General features: G+C 37.5%; 1 protein-coding gene across 10 annotated transcripts in view; it reads left to right on the top strand.

Moving 5' to 3' along the window:
* Positions 1-23596, top strand: part of NUP98 (nucleoporin 98 and 96 precursor) — a 116846-nt gene that overhangs the window by 71208 nt on the left and 22042 nt on the right. For all 10 annotated transcript variants that reach the window (XM_081798719.1, XM_081798724.1, XM_081798723.1 and 7 more), the window contains 9 exons: positions 491-604; positions 1446-1584; positions 8516-8693; positions 9728-9892; positions 16368-16550; positions 17243-17399; positions 19007-19436; positions 20850-21079; positions 22662-22928. In XM_081798719.1, coding sequence (XP_081654845.1) covers positions 491-604; positions 1446-1584; positions 8516-8693; positions 9728-9892; positions 16368-16550; positions 17243-17399; positions 19007-19436; positions 20850-21079; positions 22662-22928 — 1863 coding nt within the window. The remainder of the gene's footprint in view (positions 1-490; positions 605-1445; positions 1585-8515; positions 8694-9727; positions 9893-16367; positions 16551-17242; positions 17400-19006; positions 19437-20849; positions 21080-22661; positions 22929-23596) is intronic.

Consider the following 23596-nt stretch of genomic DNA (forward strand, 5'->3'; position numbering starts at 1 on the left):
TTAGATTTAATTATTTTTCAAGTTCTCAGAGCCTGTAACATACTATCATGTTCATGTTTCCCCAGACTTACTTGACTAGGAACCTTTTTCTAAAAAGCACAGTTTCTCCTAGGAATAGTGTTTCTCAGAAAACCAGTTTGGTGGGCCCAGTTGGTTAAGTGTCTGCCTTTGGCCCAGGTCATGATCTCAGGGTCCTCGGATCGAGCCCTGTGTCTGGCTCCCTGCTTAGGAGGGAGTTGTCTGCTCCCTCTCCCTCTGCCCCCTTCCACCCTGCTCATGTGCTCTCTCTCAAATAAATAAAATCTTAAATAATAGTTTGTAAAGATGCTTTTATTCCTATATATTTTCTCTTAATAATTTAGTTATGGATTATTTCAGATTATTTTAAAAATTATTCTTTTTAAAACGGAAAAAGTAAAATAAATACGAAAATTCATCTACGTAAGGACAATTACAATTAATATTATATTTTCTGTTTCTTTTGTCATAGGTATTGTTCTCACTAAGGTTGGTTACTATACTATTCCATCTATGGATGACCTTGCTAAAATTACCAATGAAAAAGGAGAGTGCATTGTCTCTGACTTCACTATTGGTCGTAAAGGTGAGTGTGAGCTTAGGAGTTTGTAGTATTTAAGCCAAAGATCTGCATCTTATTTTTGTAATTAAGTGAAAGAAGTTCTTGATAGCTGAATCCATTTTTTTCCTGTTTGGACCCACCTTGACCTGCATAGAAGACCCTTTGATTGACAAGTAACAAAAGACTAGGACCATATAACATTCTTTGGTAACTGTTTGGCTCATTGCAGCTTTCTGCAGTTAAAGAAAATACTATAAACAGCAAGAAAATACTAAGTGAGAAAACTGAGTAATAAGAGATGAATAATATTTAGATTCAGCTTCATATTATTAATAATTTAATACAGATGCAGTTTTCTTGGGGAAAAAAAATCTTACCTTGCTATATTGTATTTTAGAGAGGGCTCTCCAGCATTTTAGCTCATTCTCCAAGCTAGGTACTAAGTAAGGGTTGTTTATGTAGCAGTAGTACAGATACTTGGAAGAGATTTAAGAAAACTGTTTCGAAGATAAGTGCAGTAGAAATGTAGATATTAAACAAGATAACTGGCTTTGATGTCATCCTGTGATACATATTATGGATGAAATAACCCATTGATGGTATTGCTGGGTGATTTGATTAATGTTTAGGGCAGCCTGGCTGGCTCCTTGGTGGGACATGTAACTCTTGATTTTGGGATTGTGAGTTCGAGCCCCATGTTCAATGTGTAGTGATCACTTAAAAATGAAATCTTTAAAACAATTAAAAAATAAAATATTGATTAATGTTTTAAGTTTTTTTTATTATTATTTAGTCACTGGAAAATAAAATAGATTATTTGCCCTCTGTACAGGATGAGTTTTTAACTATTTGCTTTGACTTACAGGTTATGGTTCAATCTATTTTGAAGGAGATGTGAATTTGACAAATCTAAATTTGGATGATATTGTGCATATTCGAAGGAAAGAAGTGATTGTCTACTTAGATGATAACCAGAAACCACCTGTGGGTGAAGGTCTAAATAGGTATGTATTTATTTACATATTTAGAAATTAGGGCGCCTGGGTGGCTCAGTTGGTTAAGCGACTGCCTTCGGCTCAGGTCATGATCCTGGAGTCCCGGGATCAAGTCCCGTTTCAGGCTCCCTGCTCAGCAGGGAGTCTGCTTCTCCCTCTCCCACTCCCCGTTTGTGTTCCCTCTCTCGCTGTGTCTTTCTCTGTCAAATAAATAAATAAAATAATAAAATCTTTAAAAAAAAAAAGAAGAAATCTGCTAAATCACAGAATTCTTCTCACATTATATACATTTTTCTGCAACTTGTTTTTTTGACTTACTGTACAGTATGTGATTATTGTTGCTCTAATTTGAAAGTATAAATGATAAATGCTACACTAGGACTTTTTTGACTCCTTTTCCCTAATATTATCAGGTCCAACTGTTATTTTCCAAAAATGTACTTTAATAGTACCTTTTTTCTCTTGTGTCTGCTGTGACCATTTTTAATTCTTTCTCTATATTTTAGTTTGAGAAACTAGCTTCTGGGGGCGCCTGAGTGGCTCAGTCGTTAAGCGTCTGCCTTCGGTGATCCCAGGGTCCTCAGGCTCCCTGCTCTGTGGGAGGCCTGCTTCTCCCTCTCACACTCCCCCTGCTTGTGTTCCTTCTCTCACTGTCTCTCGCTCTGTCAAATAAATAAATAAAATCTTAAAAAAAAAAAACTAGCTCCTAATACTTCTTTGGACAGATGAAAGGGCCATAGTTAAAGTAATTTATGTTCACAACCTACCAAGATTGAATCATGAAAAAATAGAAATTCAGAATAGCCCTATAATAAGGAAATTGAATTATAATAAACCGCCCCCAACCAAAAGCCTTTGACCAGATGACTTCAGTGGTAAATTCTACCAAACATTTATAGAATTAATGTCAGTTCTTAAACTCTTTCAAAAAACTGGAAAGGAAGGGAACACTTTCTAACTATGAGGCAAGCATTACCCTGACTCCAAAGCTAGAAAAAGAAACTACAAGAAAATAAAACTATAGACCAATATCCTTGGTGAATACTGATGTAAATATCTTCAAAATACCTCGAACCACAAAGGTTTGAACTGTGTGGTCCACATAAATGGGTTTTTTACAGTACAATACTGTAAGTGTATTTCCTTAGAATTTTCTTACCATTTTCTTTTTTTCTAGGTTACTTTATTGTAAATACAATATATAATACATTCAACATACCACTATGAGTTAGTTGACTTATGTTATCAGTAAGGCTTCCAGTCAACAGTAGGCTATTAGTAGTTAAGTTTTGTGGGAGTCCAAGGTACAGAGATATTCAGCTGCACAGGGGTTGGTTCTCCTAACCCCTGTGTTGTTCAAAGGCCAACTGTATTAGCAAACACACTTCAGCAGTACATTGAAAGGATTATACACCATGGCCAAGTATTACTTATTCCAGGAACACAAGGATGGTTTAATATATGAAAATTGATAAGTGTAATACATCACATTTATAGAATTAAAGACGAAAATCACCTGTCATCTCAACTGATGCAGAAAAGCATTTGCCAAAATACAGCACCCTTTCTAGAGATAGAAGGAAACTACCTCAGGGTGCCTGACTGGCTCAGTCATAGAGTGCATGACTCTTGATCTCATGGTTGTAAATTCAAGCCCCACATGTTGAGTGTAGAGATTACTTAAAAATAATAATAAAATAAAAAGAAGGAAACTACCTCAACTTAATAGGGCCATATTTTCAAAAGAATGTCAGACTCAGTGGTGAAAGAATGAAAGCTTTTCCTCTAAGATCAGGAACAAGACAAGGATGCCCACTTTGCCACTTTTATTCAACATAATACTAGAAGCACTAGTCAGAGCAATTAAGCAAGGAAAAGAAATAAAAGGCATCATTCAGATTGGAATGGAAGAAGTAAAATATCTCTGTTCAGAGATGAAATGATCTTGTGCAGAAAACCTAAAGATTTCACTGAAAACAGTTATAAATTTAGCAAGGTAGCAGGATACAAAATCAACACAATCAGTGGGTTTTTATATACTAACAATGAGCAATCTGAAAGGGAAGTTAAAAAAAATTCCATTTTCAGTAGCATCAGAAAGAATAAAATACTTAGGAATAAATTCAACCAGGTAGGCAATAGCTGGAAGAAGTGAAAAAAGACAAATATATGGAAAGTTATCCCATGTTCATGGATTGGAAGACTTTAAATTACTAAAATGTCCATACTACCCAAAGCAATCTACAGATTTAATGTAATCCCTATCACGATGCAATCTGCATTTTTTTGCAGAAATAGAAAAATCCATCCAGAATCTCAAGGGACCTCACATACATAGTTAAATGATTTTTGACAAGGCTATCAAGACCATACAATGGGGGAGAGGATAATCTCTTTATCAAATGATTCTGGGGAAACCTTGATATCCAGGTAGAGAAGAATGAAGTTGTATTATGTTATACAACAATGAACTCAAAATGGACCAAGCACTAAACATAACACCTAAAACTTACAAAATTCTTAGAATAAAACATAGGGAGGGGAAGGTTCATGACATTAGAGATGTCATGAATTACAATGTAATTTTATTTTTTATTTTTTATTTTTTTTTAAAGATTTTATTTATTTATTTGACAGAGAAAGACACAGCGAGAGAGGGAACACAAACGGGGAGTGGGAGAGGGAGAAGCAGACTCCCTGCCGAGCAGGGAGCCCGATGCGGGACTCGATCCCTGGACTCCAGGATCATGACCTGAGCCGAAGGCAGTCGCTTAACCAACTGAGCCACCCAGGCGCCCTACAATGTAATTTTAGTTTCAGGTGTACAGTATCGTGATTCATCACTTCATACATCACTCAGTGTTCATCACAAGTGCATTCCTTAATCACCATCACCTATTTCACCCATCCCCCGACCCACCTCCCTTCTGGTAACCATCAGTTTGTCCTCTTCAGTTAAGAGTCTGTTTCTTGGTTTTCCCCTTCCCGCCACCCCCCTTTGCTTGTTTGGTTTCTTAAATTCCACATATGAGTGAAATCATACAGTATTTGTCTTTCTCTGACTGACTGATATTGCTTAGCAGTATACTCTCTAGCTCCATCCATATCATTGCAAATGGTAGGATTTCATTCTTTTTTTTTTTTTTTAAAGATTTTATTCATTTATTTGACAGAGAGAGAGAGAGTGAGAGCAGTAACACAAGCAGGGGGAATGGGAGAGGGAGAAGCAGGCTTCCCGCCGAGCAGGGAGCCTGATGTGGGACTCGATCCCAGGACCCCGGGATCATGACCTGAGCCGAAGGCAGACGCTTAACGACTGAGCCACCCAGGCGCCCGATTTCATTCTTTTTTATGGCTGAGTAATAATCCATAGTGTATGGGTGTGTACACCACATCATCTTTATCCATTCATCAATCAGTGGATGCTTGGGCAGTTTTCATAATTTGGTTATTGTAGATAATGCTGCTGTAAACATTGGGGTCCATGTATCCCTTTGAATTAGTATTTTTGTATTCTTTGGGTAAATACCTAGTATTGTGATTGCTGAATCATAGGGTAGTTCTGTTTTTAACTTTGAGAAACCTCTGCTGTTTTCCATAGTGGCTGCACCAGTTTGCATTGCCACCAACAGTGCACGAGGTTTCCATTTTCTCCACATCCTCGCCAATACCTGTTGTTTCTTGTGTTGTTGATTTTAGCCATATTCTGACAGGTATGAGGTGATACCTCATTGTAGTTTTGATTTGCATTTGCCTGATGATCAGTGATGTTGAGCATCTTTTCACATGTCTGTTAGCCATTTGTATGTCTTCTCTGGAAAAATGTCTATTCATGTCTTCTGCCCATTTCCTAACTGGATTATTTGTTTTTGGGGGTATTAGTAAGTTCTTTATAGATTTTCGGATGCTAACCCCTGATCAGATAGAACTTTTGCAAATACCTTCTCCCATTCCATAGGTTGCCTTTTAGTTTTGTTGATTGTTTCCTTTGTTGTGGAGAAGCTTTTTATTTTGATGTAGTCCCAATAGTTCATTTTTTATTTTGTTTCTCTTGTGTCTGGAGACATACCTAGAAAGAAGTTGCTACAGCTAATGTCAAAGAAGTTACTGCCTGTGTTCTCTTCTAGGATTTTTATGGTTTCCGTTCTCACATTTAGTTCTTTATTCTGAATTTATTTTTGTGTATGGTGTAAGTGGTCCAGTTTCATTCTTTTCCATGTAGCTATGCAGTTTTCCCAACACCATTTGTTGAAGAGACATTCTTTTTCCCATGTCATTATATTTTGATGAGGATTTCCTGGATGCAGCACTAAAAGCATAGGCAACAGTAGTAAAAGTGAACAAATTACAGTACGTTAAAATCTAAGACATCTAAGAACACAGAATGAAAAGCCAGCCTACAGAATGGGAGAAAATATTTACAAATCATATTTCTGATATGGGGTTAATGAAGAACTGCAGCTCAACAACAAAAATACAAAAAACCCAATTAAAAATGGGCAAAGGACTTCAGTACACATTTCTCCAGAGATAATATGCAGATGGCCAACAAGCATATAAAAAGACAGTCGTGGCACCTGGGTGGCTCAGTCATTTAAGCAGCCAACTCTTTGTTTTGGCTCAGGTCATGATCAGGATCCCTGGGATCAAGCCCCCAGCTGTCTCCGCACTGAGCAGGAAGTCTGCTTGTGATAGTCTCTCTCCCATTGTCCCTCCCCTCGCTGGTGCTCGTTCTCTCTTTCTCTTTCTCTCTCAAGTAAATCTTCAAAAAAAGAGAGAGAGAAAAGATACTCAACATCACTAATAATTAGGGAAATGCAAATCAAAACCACAGTGAGCTATCACACCCATTAGAATGGTTACTGAATTTCAAAAAAGAAAAAAGTTTTTGCAAGAGTGTGGGGAAATTGGAACCTTTGTATATATTGTTGGTGGGAATGTAAAATGATGCAGTTACTATGGAAAAGAGTATGGTGATTCCTCAGGAAATTAAAAATGATCCATCATTCCAAAAGAATAGAAAGCAGGGGATATATATAGATATCTGTATATATAGATATATATCCTGGGTATATATCCAAAGGAATTGGAAGCAGGGTCTCAAATATGTACACACCACTGTTCATAATAGCCAAGAGGTAGAAGCAACCCAGATATCTATCCATTGACAGATGAATGGATAAACAAAATATGTTTTTATATGCAGTGGAATATTATGTAGCCTTAAAAAGGAAGTCCTGACTAGCAAAGCATGGGTGAACCTTGAGGACATGCTAAGTGAAATAAGCTAATCATAAAAAGTCAAATACTATATGATTCCACTTATTTAAGGCCTTTTGTGGAGTCAGATTCACAGAAACAAACAGAATAGTGGTTGCCAGTGGCAGGAAGTTGGGGAGTTGTTTTTGGTTTTTTTTTTTATTTATTTGAGAGAGAGAGAATGAGAGACAGAGAGCAGGAGAGGGAGGAGGGTCAGAGGGAGAAGCAGACTCCCCGCTGAGCAGGGAGCCTGATGCAGGACTCGATCCCGGGACTCCAGGATCATGACCTGAGCCGAAGGCAGTCGCTTAACCAACTGAGCCACCCAGGCGCCCGGGGAGTTGTTTTTTTAATGGGTATAGAGTTTTAATTTTGGAAAGATGAGTAAGTTTTGGAGGTTGGTTGTACAACAGTGTGAACATATTTAACACTACTGAATGGTATAGTTAGAAATGGTTAAGATGGTAAGTTTTCTGGTATACCTTTTATCACAATAAAAAAATAATGTTTAAAAAAGTCACTATTAGGGGCGCCTGGGTGGCTCAGACAGTTAAGCATCTGCCTTCGGCTCAGGTCATGGTGCCAGGGTCCCAGGATGGGAGTCTGCTTCTCCCTTTCCCTCTGCCCCTCCCCCTCTGCTCATGCTCTCTCACTTTCTCACAAATAAATAAAATCTTAAAAAAAAAAAAAGTCACTGTTAAACGTTGTGTTTTAATTATAGTCAGTCTTTTTTTTAAAAGTGACCTAGGGGTACCTGGCTGACTCAGTTGGTGGATCATGTGACTCTTGATCTTGGGATCATTAGTTCAAGCCCCACATTGGGGATAGAGATTACTTAATAAATAAAAGTTAGGGGGGGCGCCTGGGTGGCTCAGTTGGCTAAGTGACTGCCTTCGGCTCAGGTCATGATCCGGGAGTCCCAGGATCGAGTCCCGCATCGGGCTCCCTGCTCAGCAGGGAGTCTGCTTCTCCCTCTGACCCTCCCCCCTCCCATGTGCTCTCTCTCTCTCTCTCTCATTCTCACTCTCTCAAATAAATAAATAAAATCTTAAAAATAAATAAATAAATAAAAGTTAGGAAAAAAGTCATCTATTACTAAGTGCTGATCACTCTACTAGGTGCAAGGCATATAGAATGAATAGATTACCGTCCTTGATCTCACATATTGATATTAGAAGGTGTACATTACTGCTGTTATAGTCATCTTCAAACTCATTACTTTTACTTAATGGTTAATACTATGGTGTTCCTGATGTCTCATTCTGCAAGCATTTGTTATTAATCAGTGGTAGTTGCTGCTTTATTAATGTTGTTTTTAAGTACAGTAGCGCTTTAAGACCTTCACTAAGACTTAGGTTTTAGTATTTGACTATTAGGACTGGATTTGGTCAAGGCTGCATAGTGTAAGTGTTAACTAAAATTTCATTGGAAATAATTGATGTGCTATGGTAGTTCAAAATGAATGGAGTTTGACTCTTGAACCAGATATTGAGCTAGTTGATGGTGGGGGTAATTCCTTGCTTTTGAGCTTATCTACCCTGGGAAGCAAGAGTCAAGTTTATGAAATATCTGCAAATTCCAAAGTAACACAGGTACCTTTATTTGCTATTTATATAGATGCTACTTGGGTGTCTGGTCTTAAATATGGAACATTTATACTTTATGTGGTTGTACATTGCAGGAAGGCTGAAGTTACACTGGATGGAGTTTGGCCAACAGATAAAACATCTCGTTGTTTAATAAAGAGCCCAGATCGACTTGCTGATATCAACTATGAGGGCAGATTGGAAGCAGTTTCAAGGAAACAGGGAGCTCAATTCAAAGAGTACCGTCCTGAAACGGGTTCTTGGGTGTTTAAGGTATAATAGTCACTTAACCTAGTTCTTAAAAATTGTGGTTAGAGTGACAAAATGTGTTATAAGTGGTCCTCTCTTAAATTTTTTTTTTTTTTTTTTTTTTTACAAATTAGGAAACATACAGAGATGCATCATGATTTGCTCCAGATTTTTTTTTTTTTAAGATTTTATTTATTTATATGACAGCACACAGCAGGGGGAACAGCAGAGGGAGAGGGAGAAGCAGGTTCCCTGTGGAGCAAGGAGCCCCATGTGGGGCTTGATCCCAGGACCCTGGGATCATGACCTGAGCTGAAGGCAGCCACTTAACTGACTGAGCCACCCCAGAACAATAAGACGCTATTAAAAACTTTATGCTCATGATTCACATCCTCTTCCTCATCCTATAAGCATTTAGATACACTTCTAAGGAGTGTTTTTTCAATGTGTGGCATCATTAGAGGCATGAGGCAGAATTTGTCTCTTGATATTAACTCTTCCTCAGTTGTCATTCATTTAAAGATTTCTGGGGATGAAGATGTTGACTTCCTTCCTTGATAGTTTAACCTAATGGTTTCTTTCTCTTCTAAGCCACTTGGATTATTTAACTAGTTGAAGGTCCGACACAAGTTAATAGCGAAAAACTAGGCAGGATATAGATGTGAAAATAGTAATGGCTTTTCTAGATTTGGTTTCCTATATTAATAAGTTAGTATTTGTATATAAGCAACTTGTACGAAACATCTAAATCTAAGGGTAGCAGTAAATTACATGTGATAGATGACATTTCATTCTGCCTTAAATATTTTGATAGTTCTCTCTTTTTTTTTTTAAAGCTAATTCTGCATGATTGCAAGGGCAAGTATTATGGAAGCTTTTAGGAATATAAGTGTTAAAATTGATTTTGTTGGTTCTGGGATGCCTGGCTGGCTCAGTTGGTAGAGCATGCAACTCTTGATCTCAGGGTTGTAAGTTTGAGGCCCACATTGGGTGTAGAGTTTACTTAAAAATAAAATCTTTAAAAAAAATTGATTTTGTTGTATTCTTCTTTTCCTTAGGTCTCCCATTTTTCTAAGTATGGCCTTCAGGATTCTGATGAAGAGGAGGAGGAACGGCCATCTAAAACTAGTACAAAGAAGTTGAAGACTGCCCCTTTGCCTCCTGCAGGCCAGGCCACCCCATTCCAGATGGCTCTTAATGGCAAGCCAGCACCTCCACCCCAGGTAGAGACAGGACAGTGAATTTGAATGGAATCCATGATACAGAAGTTGAAAGGAAGTCATTCAGCTAGTACAAAGCTGTTTATGACCCCTGGAACTTTGAAGAGTACAAATGTATTGGCAATCACGTTGAGACAAGTACCAGGGAGGGCATGAGGTGGTCCTGGCATCTGTTCTTAAATTGAGAGATTTAAAGAATTCTCATGCTGTTTGGATCATTCCTTCTACAGATTGTCATTCTTAAACACCTCCCTCTCTTTCATTTGGACTTGCTGAATTCTCTGCTCAGTGATCAACTTAAGATAGCATTTTGTTTGTGTGGGTTGATACAAAGTAAATCTTATTTTCCTTGACTACCTGATGTGCAGTTTAATCTTGTTCTTTACCTCCGTGGTTTTTTAAAAGTTCAGTTAGCTTTCTGCAAGGGCTTTTTAACTCCATTTTCTCAAGTTGTTTGCTTATACTTCAGGTAACCTCTTGATATTTGTATTTTAACAATACATAATCTTTCTGAAAATAGATCAGGTTTTAGAATATAAATGAATTATTTGGTGTGGGGAAAGAGGGGCTGTATTGTTTATTGCAATTACTTGTGTCATACTCTTTCAGTATTGTTAAGCCAGTATAAACCTTTTGTCCATGTAGGGAAAGGTTTGCAATTTAAATATCAGGTAGTTTCTTTGCGAACTCAAAGAGTTTTACTTTCCTTTGGATGTTGTTTATATTCAATCAAGTTACAAAAAGTTTTTTTCTTTGCTGCCATACTCCCTCAAAGAAGAGAACTTAACACAGAATTTCTTTGTAAAGCATCCTCTACCTCTCAGCTGCTAAAAGCAGGACCTTTGGAATTTTTTGTGCTACAATTCTTATGGCTGCTGAAATGTGCGATTTTTATGATTTATTAAATAATTTCTTGGGAGGCATTTTCTGGAGATTGTTGTGTATGTATGTTCATATTTGCGCGTACAAGGTGAGGGAGGGCATGATAAAAGTGGGAACTGGGATATACATGGACTTCTATGTTCATAATCTTTATAGCACAAAACCCCTAAGAAATCTCTTCTAAACTAAAGAAATGCTGTAAATGGATTTGGTTTTCCATGGTTTTTTTTTTTCTGAATCATATACTTTGTATAATCCCTTTCTCTACAAATGTTTTTTGATCTTTATATTATGTGTATTTCCTGGGATAAGAGTCAGATAGCCTTCATTTCTGCTAATAAAAGTAATTGTTAGATCCTAAAGATGCAGCTGTGAAAGAAAAGCTTCATCTGTGGATAGAGCAAATTTATGTAATATGTCTTGACAATCAGTGATTTTTTTTAGGCTATTTAATTTCCAGAATACAGATAGTAAGGGATAACTATACATTTCTGTGATGACACTTGAGTAGGTGAGAACTCTTTAAAAAACTTTTTAAAGAGCACCAAAAAATTTCAGAAGAACCAGGTTTTAGGAAGAAGAGATGTGGTAAGGATCAAAATGGGCAAAGAGAATACAGTGAGTGGGATCTTTTTCAGATATATCCTTTGATTTAAGAAGCGGGTGGTCTTTGGCTGGGGAAAGCAGAAATGGGAGAAATGGGTTAGTTGTTTAGGTATTAGCCTAATATATTAGAACAGTAATGAAGGACTCTTCCTTCATATCGCCCAGTGACCTGAGTGAGACAGGTAGGAAATGCTAATGGTTGCATAGTTTTAGTTATTAGCACCAAAGACCTACATTTTACTTGGCATGAGGAAAATAACTTGAGCCATCAGAATGAACTAGGAACAGACAGCAGTCTTTTCATCTTAGTGTCAAGATGACTATCTTCACATTGTCACCTGGCCCCCTGGGGAGCTTGATGTCGGAACACGGTGTTCCTTCAGTCTGCTCTAGCATTTTTTTTTTCCTGTGCACAATCTCAGGTTCTCAGAGTTGAGAGTATTTTAGGTATTAGGAAGATTTGTATTTTTGTTTAACGGTGCTTTATCACATTGCCTTTTATGTAATATCTTCATTCCCTCTGTAGTTTGTTCTTAAGATTTGATTTGCTCCTAAAGAGGTAAATCTAAGAAAACAGAAAACATTAATTAACTAAATCTTCACATAATCTCTTCTATGCCGTTGAAGTTAGAGAAAATGTTGGCAGAAAAACCTTCATCACACCGGTGAATCAGGGCAGTTGCAGAAACATTTGGTAGTTAGAACATTATTTCCAAAATGCTGATCTGAGATCCAGTTTTCAGCTGACTGCAACACTACTTTGGTGACCTTTGATTCCATAGATACAGCATCGGGCTCAGGCATATTTATATTTTAAATGCTTTCGCCCGGGTGACTGAAATACGCGGCCAGGCTTCAGAACCACTTGAAAGACCTCAGATGGCATTCAGGCAGAGAGACCTTTCTATAGCTTTTTACCTCCACCTCTTAGTGAACTGTAACTTGTGTTCAGTATCACTGAGACAGACTAGTTGGCTTGCTCAGAAACTTATCATCACTAGGTGAGTACATTCAAATGAGTTAGAGATTTTTTTTTTTTAAAGGTTTTATTTATTTATTTGACAGAGACACAGTGAGAGAGGGAACACAAGCAGGGGCGCGCCTGGGTGGCTCAGTTGTTAAGCGTCTGCCTTCGGCTCAGGTCTTGATCCCAGGGTACTGGGATCGAGCCCCACATCGGGCTCCCTGCTCAGCGGAGAGCCTGCTTCTCCCTCTCCCACTCCCCCTGCTTGTGTTCCCTCTCTTGCTGTCTCGCTCTCTCTGTCAAATAAATAAAAAAAAATCTTTAAAATAAATAAATAAATAAATAAAAGTAAAAATGGTAGCCATCTAAGATTATTCAGTAAGTCTATATATATGTTGAATATATAGTTTGTATTTTTATGTAATTAAAATATATTACATATATATAAAATGTATACTATAGGCCTTTTTGCTTCAGATATTAATGTTGCAATGTCCTATACTTCTTGTAATATCCCTGAATGTATGTGTAGAAACATACACACTTACTTTGATGGGCCCTGAATGTATGTGTAGAAACATACACACTTACTTTGATGGGTCCTTGAAACCCTGAGATGAACTTTCTCCGGAGAACACAGTAATGTTGACAGGGCTAATTTTCTAGCCCAATGAATATAAAACATTCTTTATAGTTAGAAAACAAGTTACTTTGGAAGCAGACAACAGTAATAGTTATACTGGATTAAATTATTTTAGAGGGAATAACAGTATGAATTATTTAAATACCTGTTTGACCGTGGATTGGTTGCTCACCCTTTGTTGAATAAAGGTGTCATGATTTACTTTACCTACTTGAATTACTTTATGTACTAGATTAAGAGATGCTTTATCTTTAGGGTATTGGCAGCTTTGTTTGTATGAGGAAGATTCTCTTGAGATGGAAAGTGAAGGTTTCTAAAATCATTGAAGGTTTCACTCATGAAACCTCACCCTCCTATATATGAAGAGACAGTCATTTTACAGATATTATATATGTACTTAGGATTTGTAATGTACTGTGCTGGTTTTAAACATAAATAAGATCTACTTTTTTTTTTTTAAGATTTTATTTATTTGAGAGAGAGAATGAGATAGAGCATGAAAGGGGGGAGGGTCAGAGGGAGAAGCAGACTCCCCGCTGAGCAGGAAGCCCAATGCGGGACTCTATCCAGGGACTCCAGGATCATGACCCGAGCCGAAGGCCTTAAGATACCAGACCTTAAGATACTACCAACTGAGCCACCCAGGCGCCCAAATAAGATCTACTTTCAAGAGATCATAGTATATGAAAGGGATATTCTGTTTAGCTGTTTTTCTGAGTATTTGCCTTACTTTTCCATAGATTTCCCAAGGGTTTCCTTTTTTTTTTTTTAAACTTCCTCCATTCCTTCTGAGCCATCTTTCTATTAATATTATTATTGTTATTGTTAGTCTATTTTTCTTTCCAGGACTGGCTTTGAAGGAGCACCTGATCTCCTAAGATTTCTCTGAAAATAAGTACACAGACATCTTTTGGGGGAGTTTATTGCAATTGCTTAGATATACTTTAACAAAATTCACTAATGGGGATCTTAGGAGCCTACCAGCTCCTCATAGTTTCATAGTCATTCACTTCCCCCTTATCCACTTATTACATGAGACCTCATAACTTTAAAGTCTGTGCATGAGGGTAGAGCGAATAAAACCTTGATCCCTACCTAGCACCCTTCTTAAAAATATGCTGGGTCCATTGGGTCTGTACTTGAGTTGTTTAAGGCAAAATGGGAGGATTTCATCTAAATGTTCTAAGTGAACATCTCTTGCTGCTGTTATTTCTTTGTTGAGTAGTGTAAGTTGAAACCATCCTCCCCTTTTTTCCTTTCCTTTCACCCATCCTCACTCCTTGTTCTTTCATATTAATTGCCCTCTTGTGTGTGTACCAGGCACTACACTAGACAATAGAATTGATGAAGAAAATGTCTGATGAATGTTGACTTTAACAATGTGCTTGGTGGTAGATACAGAGAATAGTAGGTTATAATGTTTTCAAGCCTTGACAATGTGGTGGGACATATACATACTGCATATGCAAGAAATCACAATATATCATGATGAATCTTAAAAAACAGGTTTAGACAGGGTGTTATAGGAGCCCAACAGAGGGAGGGTATCCAAACTGATAGGTTGACACAGAGGATATGGAGCAGTTTAATAACTTTTCCTAGAAGTGAATTGGTTAAAAACTAACTTATGAGGGAACTTTTGGAGTTAGTGTTCCCGTAATTCTTGTAATTAAAATGGGAGCATTGTGACCACAGCTACTTATTATTTTATTTTTTTCCAGAATTAGAGAGCATAAGGGTAGCCTCTCCAATAGGTAAAAAATAGTATCATGTTTGCCTTTCACCATTATTTGGCCTTCAGTTTTGTTGGAGTTGTCCTTGGGGATTTTTCTTGTCTTAAGGGGCAATTTATTATGTATCCAACAGCTCAATTTTTCTATATTTACAAATGGGAGGAGTATTAATATCTTACTAAATGGTATCTTTTAGTAAGAATATTTGTTAAAGGAATGCAAGGGAATAATAGCTAATATACCATTAAAAATAAAGTTGGAAAAGTTACACTAATGGATGTTTCTTCGCCCAAAGTAATCATGAAATTATTTTTAAAACTACCTGTTACATAATAGCATCCATTTGAGGGTCAGCATGAAATAGGCCACTTAGGAAGATAAGCCCCAAACTTTGGAAGATTAATAATCTACAGATGATACCATGATAAGAAAAATAAGTAAAACTTCCTGATTTTGAGAATGTTTCATAAATTAGTTTAGCCACTTTTTAGCATTTTACCAGGTAATACGCAAGTTTAGGACATACTTAATGAATTTGTAATGAACCAGTTACTTTACAGTGTGCTTCAGGTTGATGATACCTCATAACTTTATTATGAGGTATCATAATATTACCTTTTCAAACCATAAACTGTTACTCATGGGTATATCTTGAAAACTGCTTAATAAATGTAAAGCCAGGGGCACCTGGGTGGCTCAGTCATTAAGCGTCTGCCTTCGGCTCAGGTCGTGATCCCAGGGTCCTGGGATCGAGCCCTGCATCGAGCTCCCTGCTCTGCAGGAAGCCTGCTTCTCCCTCTCCCGCTCCCCCTGCTTGTGTTCCCTCTCTCGCTGTGTCTCTCTCTGTCAAATAAATAAAATCTTTAAAAAAAAAAAAGTAAAGCCAACTCTTGGCACTTGAACATAAAGGAATTATTCCTAGATTAAAATTGTTCCTAGGGAACACCTGTTTGGCTCAATCAGTAAAGCCTGCAACTCTTGATCTCAGGGTCATGAGTTCAAGCCCCATGTTGGGTGTGGAGCTTATTTAAAAAAAAAATTTTTTTTTTGTTTCTAGTATTACTTTGTTTTTCCTTTTCGAAATTAGACATTCCTCATATCTTACACGATACTGCACATGTAGAGCCCAGCTAGCCTTTAGGATTCAGTCACCCAAAAGATAAATTCCAGGCCCCAAATTGTTAACTGGAAATTTATTTCTAATTGTTTTTGTTTAAAAGAAATGCAAAGTTACTGGAGACTTTGGTATTTGTACCTTTTACTCTCTTTTCCCAATGGCTTCTGGCTACAAGACAGTGTGAGGGGACAGGGTCACCCTGTGTATATCAGGAAATTATATTTGCTAGTTAAATCAGGTAAGGCATTATCTTTGTCTGAAGACCACCATTTGTTCAGTATGGGGCTTAGGTTCCAGACACCAGACCTTAAGATACTACCAAAGGGTGATTTCATGAATCTGATTTGGACCCCAATTACATATAGGGGGTATTTGGGGTAATTATTGTTAAACCCTTTTTAACAAATATGCTACCTCATAGAATTGGCAGAATCTAGTATTGCTGTATCATATTCTGAAAACTATGGCCTAGAAGCTCTGTGTCTATTTGGTGTAATTTAATGCTGCTTCCCTGATCTTTCTGCTATCTACAGAGCCAGAGTCCAGAGGTGGAGCAGTTAGGGAGGGTTGTGGAACTGGACAGTGACATGGTAGATATCACCCAGGAGCCAGTTTTGGATTCCATGTTAGAAGAGAGCGTGCCTGAGGATCAGGAACCTGTGTCTGCCTCAACACACATTGCATCTTCACTGGGAATTAATCCACATGTCTTACAGGTGAAGTCCTAACCCACCCTTACTATAATAGGAAGCCAAACTAATCTTTATCTCCCTTTCATAACCTTGGGCTTCTTCCTTGATTATTCACTGAAGAGCATTGAGTGGTCATTGGGGTGAGGAAAAAAACAAGAATATGGCCCATATTCTGGGAGGGAAGGGGAAGGCTATATTGAGATTCATTAGACCTGGATTCTAATCCTGGTTTTATAACTATTACTATGTGACTTTAGGAAAGTCATTTAACATCTGTGAGCAGATTTTTCTCTATAAAATATACTTTGTTTCCTTCATAGGGTGGTTTTGAGGCTCTAGAAAAGTGCTCCATAAAAGTTTTTTAATAGCCTAGTAGATACAGGTTTCTTTAAACTCTGTCTCAACTTCCCCCTACCTATGCCTTTTGGCATGTCATAAGTTGAGCCTTTGTCTTATTATTTGGAGTTAATCATTCAGCAAACAGGTGAGCAATTGCTGTGTGCCACGTTTTGGCGAGACTCATCTAAAGAGGAGTATTCTATAATTTCTACCCTTCGGGCACATGCAGTGTAATAGAGTCAGCCACACAGATATTATACTGGCTCTGGACACAGCCTTCAGACAAAGCGATTTATTGGTTATTGGAAACTGCATTTTTCTTTTATGGCCTTTGGATTTGGGGTAGCACATTCATTCTGTAGATATTGCCTTTTTAGATCATGAAAGCATCATTGCTTGCTGATGAAGAAGATGTAGATATGGTTCTGGATCAACGCTTCAGTCACCTTCCTTCTAAAGCAGATACTTCTCAAGAAATCTGTTCTCCCAGACTCCCCATTTCAGCATCCCACTCATCAAAATCCCGTTCTTTAGGTACTGTAACTGATGCTATTTTATGAGAAAGCTGTAAAGTCCTGCTTTTTGCCTTTTAAGATGAGTCAACTTCTCTAGCGAATATCCCCCTAAAGGCATATGACATAAGGATGCCAAGAGGAAATGTACTCTTATAAATATGTTAGGTGGGCAGTTTTTAAAAACCACAGTCAGCTTTATTGGTGCAGATGCAGAAGTTGTATGGAGAACAAAGCATTTGTGTTTTGTTCAGGTTATGTTTTTATTTGCTTGTAAATGGATTAGATAGTAAGCTCAGATTTTCTAATTTTTATCACACCTTAGAGGAATGAGCGAGTTGTCCTGCACTGTACTCTTTTTGTGCAATCCTCATGCTATCCTTATTTTATAGCCTTCTGGGGGCAAATGTTGCTTCTTAAAACGCACAGAACTTGTCAGATTTCTGCCTTTTCCTAAACCTCCCCAAATTCTTAGGGAAGTAATATTTGATTTTAAAGCTTTCCCTTTTTTCTTGTGGGCTTGTAACTGTGTGGGATTAGGGATAGAGTATTGATGTCAACAAATATCAAAACAAAGCCAGAGGAACTATCAGGAAGAGATTTGTTTATGTTGCCTTAAAAACTAAGTGTTTCGTTTTCAATTCTTTCAGGTGCCCTTATTAACTTCCTTTTAAAAAATATTTTAACTAGGGCGCCTGGGTGGCTCAGTTGGTTAAGCGACTGCCTTCGGCTCAGGTCATGATCCCGGAGTCCTGGGATCGAGTCCCTCATCGGGATCCCGGCTCGGCGGGGAGCCTGCTTCTCCCTCTGACCCTATCCCCTCTCATGCTGTTTCTCTCTCTCTCTCTGTCTCTCAAATAAATAAATAAATAAAATCTTTAAAAAAAATTTTTTTTAACTAATAAACCATCAATTAAACATTCACTACAACCTTTTCCATAATGAGCACTACATGAAAATCTCATACTTCAGTAACTGACTCCTTGTTTTAAACAGAATTAGAAAACAGGCAATAGTAATAAGAACTGTCTTTCTGAAGGGTACAAGATGCCACAGTGGGTTTTTGTTTCATTGAGTCTAGCATTGATCATTAGAGTGGTAGCAATTTGAATTTTGATCTTACTAAGTTTTTTCTGTGGACTAAGAAACGGTTACATTTAGCATTCTGATAAGGGCATGAACATTGGTGTCAGACTTCCCTGGGCTTATCTCTCAGTCCTGCCACTTAGTAGCTTTGTGGATTTGTACTGAACACTTTTCTGAGCCCACTTTTCCCACCTATAAAATGAGGGTAAAAGTGTTGTTCATCTGAAGTTATTGAAGGGTGAAATGAAACAGTGTATACAAATGGCTTATACAGAATCACAGTTAAGAGCTTAATAATTTTTTTAAAACAGTAGTGGCAGTGTTTGTTATTAATGTTAATATTGTTGTTGGCATCATCATCACTAAAATTCCTGCCTTGATTTCCTGGTTGAAAGAATATTCCACAGACTCTGACTTGCTTCTTGGCATCTATATCTGATTTAATTGGTTTGGTAAAACTGTAATTTCAGCCTCACTGATTATTGTTGTTCAAGAAGCAATAGAGACTGTATTTTCTAATAGTCTTTTTTTCCCCTATTTCAGTTGGTGGGTTACTACAATCAAAGTTTACTAGTGGAACTTTTCTTTCACCAAGTGCCTCTGTACAAGAATGTCGTACTCCCAGAGCAGCATCTTTGATGACTATCCCATCCACATCTCCTTGGTCTGTCCCTCCACCCCTGACCTCTGTGTTTACAGTGCCCAGCCCAGCCCCTGAAGTTCAGTTGAAAACTGTGGGTACACGCAGACAACCAGGCCTAGTCCCTCTTGAAAAGTCTGTCACCTATGGCAAGGGGAAACTCTTGATGGACATGGCCCTATTTATGGGACGCTCATTTCGAGTTGGTTGGGGCCCCAACTGGACTCTTGCTAATAGTGGAGAACAGCTGAGTGGCTCTCATGAACTGGAAAATCATCAGATTGCCGATTCTATGGAATATGGATTCCTGCCTAATCCAGTAGCTGTTAAATCGTGAGTCACAATTTCCTTATGCTTTTTGAGAAAGACAACTTGGTAGGTAAGAAAAACCTATTCATTGTCAGGAGACCCAAAGTCAAGGCCCTGCTTTGTGATCTTTCTAGAAATGTTTTTACTATAACTTTAGACAGCAGAAGATCTTTGTATAATTAAAAACTAAACTGATTAATAAGATAACTCCATTTGTATCATCAAGGTGTGAAGAGTATATAATACTTAATGGTTAAACTTTATTTGGAAATGTAACAGACTCAAAGCTGATTTTTTTTTTCATCCTTTTTATTACATTAGTCTTTTTTTCCTATTTTCTCACTTAGATATTTATGTTTTTTTCATATATAAGGTATATTCTCAAATAAGCACATTTCCTGTATTTTGGGCCTTGTAAGGTGAATGTATAAATTGTGTATAATCCATGCATAAAATATTTGGAAGTAAGATGACATCTGATAGGGGCTCCTGGCTGGCTCAGTCAGTAGAGCACATGCTTGATCTTAGCTTTGTGAGTTCAGGCCCCACCTTGGGTGTAGAGCTTACTTTAAAAAAAAAGAAAAAGATGACATCTGGTAACTATTATGTTACATATTACTACATAATCCCCACCGTTAACATTTATATGTGTGTGCTTACAGTTCTATATACTTTGTATATGTGTATATGTATGAGTGTGCGTGTGTGTGTGTATATATGTATATCTCAGGCAGATGATATATGTATAGTTCCTGGTAGTTATTAGTATGCATACAGTTTTTTTGTGCAAAATATATAACGTTTTCCTATTTACTTTGTATAACACATTGTGCTATCTTTATTACAGATTAAATGACTGTGATTACCTGTTATGCTTAGTTTTTAAAGTTGACTTTGAAGAAATACAAAACAACAGCATCTCTTGAACCTCACAATTAGTAATGTTGATCCTAAACCTAGTTTATGCATGACATCGTATTTTGAAAGTTGTTAAAATCGAATCAAGGCCAGATTGATTATATACTCGTCTTAATTTAGAGTCAGTTCTACAGTATTTATGAGCTTAGCCTCATGACTTTGATACCTTACTAAGTGTAATTTGAGAAATCAGTATCCCACAGTGGCTTTTGGCCCTTAGATTTCATAGTATCTAGATACGTGTTGAAGCCAGTTCCAAGTCGAATTGTATTGATTCGCATGCTTGTTATAACCTGGCTTTAAGAAGCCTTTGGATTCTGAATGCGTGGGCCAGGTAATTTGTTTACTTATTATATAGCAAATAAGTTCATTATAGTTTGACATTAGGAAACACAATTTCTGTAAAAACAGGGAAATGTTTGTCATTCCCTTTGTAACCATAAAAAGAAAGGTTTGTAGGAAAATTCTAGCATCTGTCTTATCTTCATTTTCTGTCTTGTTTGTCATTTGCCCTTGTAGCCTTACTGAGTCTCCATTCAAAGTTCATTTGGAAAAACTCAGTTTGAGACAAAAGAAGCCGGAGGAAGACCTGCAGTTATACCAGATACCTCTGGAGCTCAAATTAAAACATAGCACTGTCCATGTGGATGAGCTGTGTCCTCTCATTGTCCCTAATCCAGGAGTTGCTGTCATTCATGACTATGCAAATTGGGTTAAGAAAGCATCAGGAGACTTTCTGGAAGCACAAAGTGAGTATGGACTGTTTTCTATTCTAACCTTTGATGTTTCAGGAACTGCCATAGAAGCATGTGTTCATAGGAGGACAAGTTTCCTTAAGCCAATGTAGTGAGCAGATGCCTGAGCTCACACTTTTCTGCAGTTGAGTTGGAATGAGCAAAATCTCAAGGAAGGAGAAATGATAACATTTTTGCAATTTACTCGTATGGCTTTTAACATACAAGTCCTTGTTTATAGGAACTATAGCCAAATTCCTTGGATTTTTGAAATTGCATTCCTTCTTCCACCCAGAGAACATAGGGAGAAAAAGCCATTCCTTCTTGCTTTTCTAAATCCTACCCATTCTTCCATGTCCAGCTTAAGTACCACTTGGTTTTCCCAACAATTTAATGTTCATAACTTCCCTTCCTAACCTCTCCATTACCTTTCTATTACCATTGTGACCATGGTTTTCTAAACCAATACTTTGATAAAGGGCTTTTCTAATTTGGGAATTTACTATTTCAAATCGTAGAAAAATTATATTTTACCTTTCATAATATTTCACCATTATTGAAGAATGGCCACTCTTTTATTTTATCATTATTATTATTATTTTTTAAGATTTTATTTATTTATTTGAGAGAGAGAGAGCACATGAGAGGGGGGAGGGTCAGAGGGAGAAGGAGACTCCTGCTGAGCAGGGAGCCCGATGTGGGACTCGATCCAGGGACTCCAGGATCATGACCTGAGCCAAAGGCAGTCGCCTAACCAATTGAGCCACCCAGGCGCCAAAGAATGGCCACTCTTTTAAACTGTTCCATGCCACACATTTTGAGAATTGTATATATTCATTTCTTTGTGTTTCCTTCAGTTGTCTAATCTTCTTTTCAAGCATGTGTGCCATCTTCCCAATGTATACTTGTATTTGGCTTAGTGGTAAGCAGTGCTTCCATTTTGTTTTCCTTCCTGAGGAGCAATATGAATAGTAGTTAAGAACGTAGAGTAGGACTCAGATTACTTGGGTTCAAATCTTGGCTCTGCTACATGTTGCCTGTAACTTTGAGCAAGTTACTTAATGCTCTGTACTTCAGTTTCCTCATCTGTAAAATGAAGATGGTAACTCCTGTATAGTTACCTCGTGTAGTTTAGAGTTGGCTTTACTCTTAAGTGCTTTCAGCAGTGGCATTTAGGATCATTAAGTGTTAGGCCATGCCTACTACAGGAGAGAAGACTCCCTCACAAGTTTTTAGAGCACTGAATATTTCTTAAAGCATTTTGCAAACAGAATTTAATCAAATTGGAAGACTTTTCTCTGTCATTTGAGATTATATTAGCCATAATGCAGCTATAAGAACCTGTTTAAAGGAGCATAGGGCTAACATTTGTTATATAAGTACCACAGGAATATGGAATGAACAAGCAGTTATACTACACACCTCTGGAACTTGTAAGACACAGCAGAGTGAGCTGGAGACAGAGTAAGGGAAATCAGCTTGAGTGGTTGTTTGGGGTATTTATTAATTTATGTATTTTAATGCACAGTTAAATGATGTCCTCTTTGTAGGTACTTTGACTTCATGTCATAGCATTGTTTTCCTGTCCCTTCTTTAGTTGTGAAGCACTGGAGCCTAACATGGACATTATGTGAAGCCTTATGGGGCCACCTGAAGGAGCCTGACAGCCAGCTGGATGAGCCTAGTGAATACATTCAGATTCTGGAGCGAAGAAGAACTTTTTCTCGCTGGCTATCCCAAACTGCTGCACTTCAAATTGAGGAGGAAGTCTCCTTAACCAGAAAAGACAGGCCCGTGGAGGCTGTCTTCAGCTACCTCACGGGCAAGAGGATCAGTGAAGCCTGCTCTCTGGCCCAGCAGTCAGGTAGGGCATATGGTCCTTCTCTGCACCCTTATCTACATCCTACTCACCAGTGGTCCCTACCCCTTAACTATAGATTTGCCTTTGTCTTCTAACCTGAAGTAAGTATAAACTTCCCAGGAAGATTGCTGGTTCCTCCAGAATAGGGACTGTGTTTTCTAGTTTTCTCTTTAGAACCTTAAGCATTAAGTTTATTTAATTAAAATTATTTTAATTTTGTATGCTACATATGCATTTGTAGTAAAACTAGAAGATACAGATAAGCAAAAAGCAATAAACCCAAATCACATAAATCCTTTAGTATTTACTATATACATTTCAATGTACAGCTTGTACTTGGACTGTTTACTTTGTAATATATAAGGTATATTAAAATTAGTGTACACAAAGCAACATATGTGTGTAAACTTTTCAAAGATGGTACCCTGCTACATATATATGTATATGTAGTGTTCTTTTCATGTTCTCTAATACAGATATTATAGTCAAATGCTTTTCAGTATTCTTTTATCTACAAATGTACCATGTTAGCGAATTCCTTTTTTGATATTTAGGCTTTTTTTCCTCCCACTATAAGCAATACTCTGAACCTTTTAAACATAGGTTTTTTGCATTATGTAAATTTAATTTCCGGGTTGAGATATTTACTTTTTTTTTTTTTTTTTTTAAGG

The sequence above is a fragment of the Leptonychotes weddellii genome, chromosome 11, assembly GCF_054177405.1.
Source record: "Leptonychotes weddellii isolate Sample4059 chromosome 11, ASM5417740v2, whole genome shotgun sequence".
Classification (NCBI taxonomy): domain Eukaryota; kingdom Metazoa; phylum Chordata; class Mammalia; order Carnivora; family Phocidae; genus Leptonychotes; species Leptonychotes weddellii.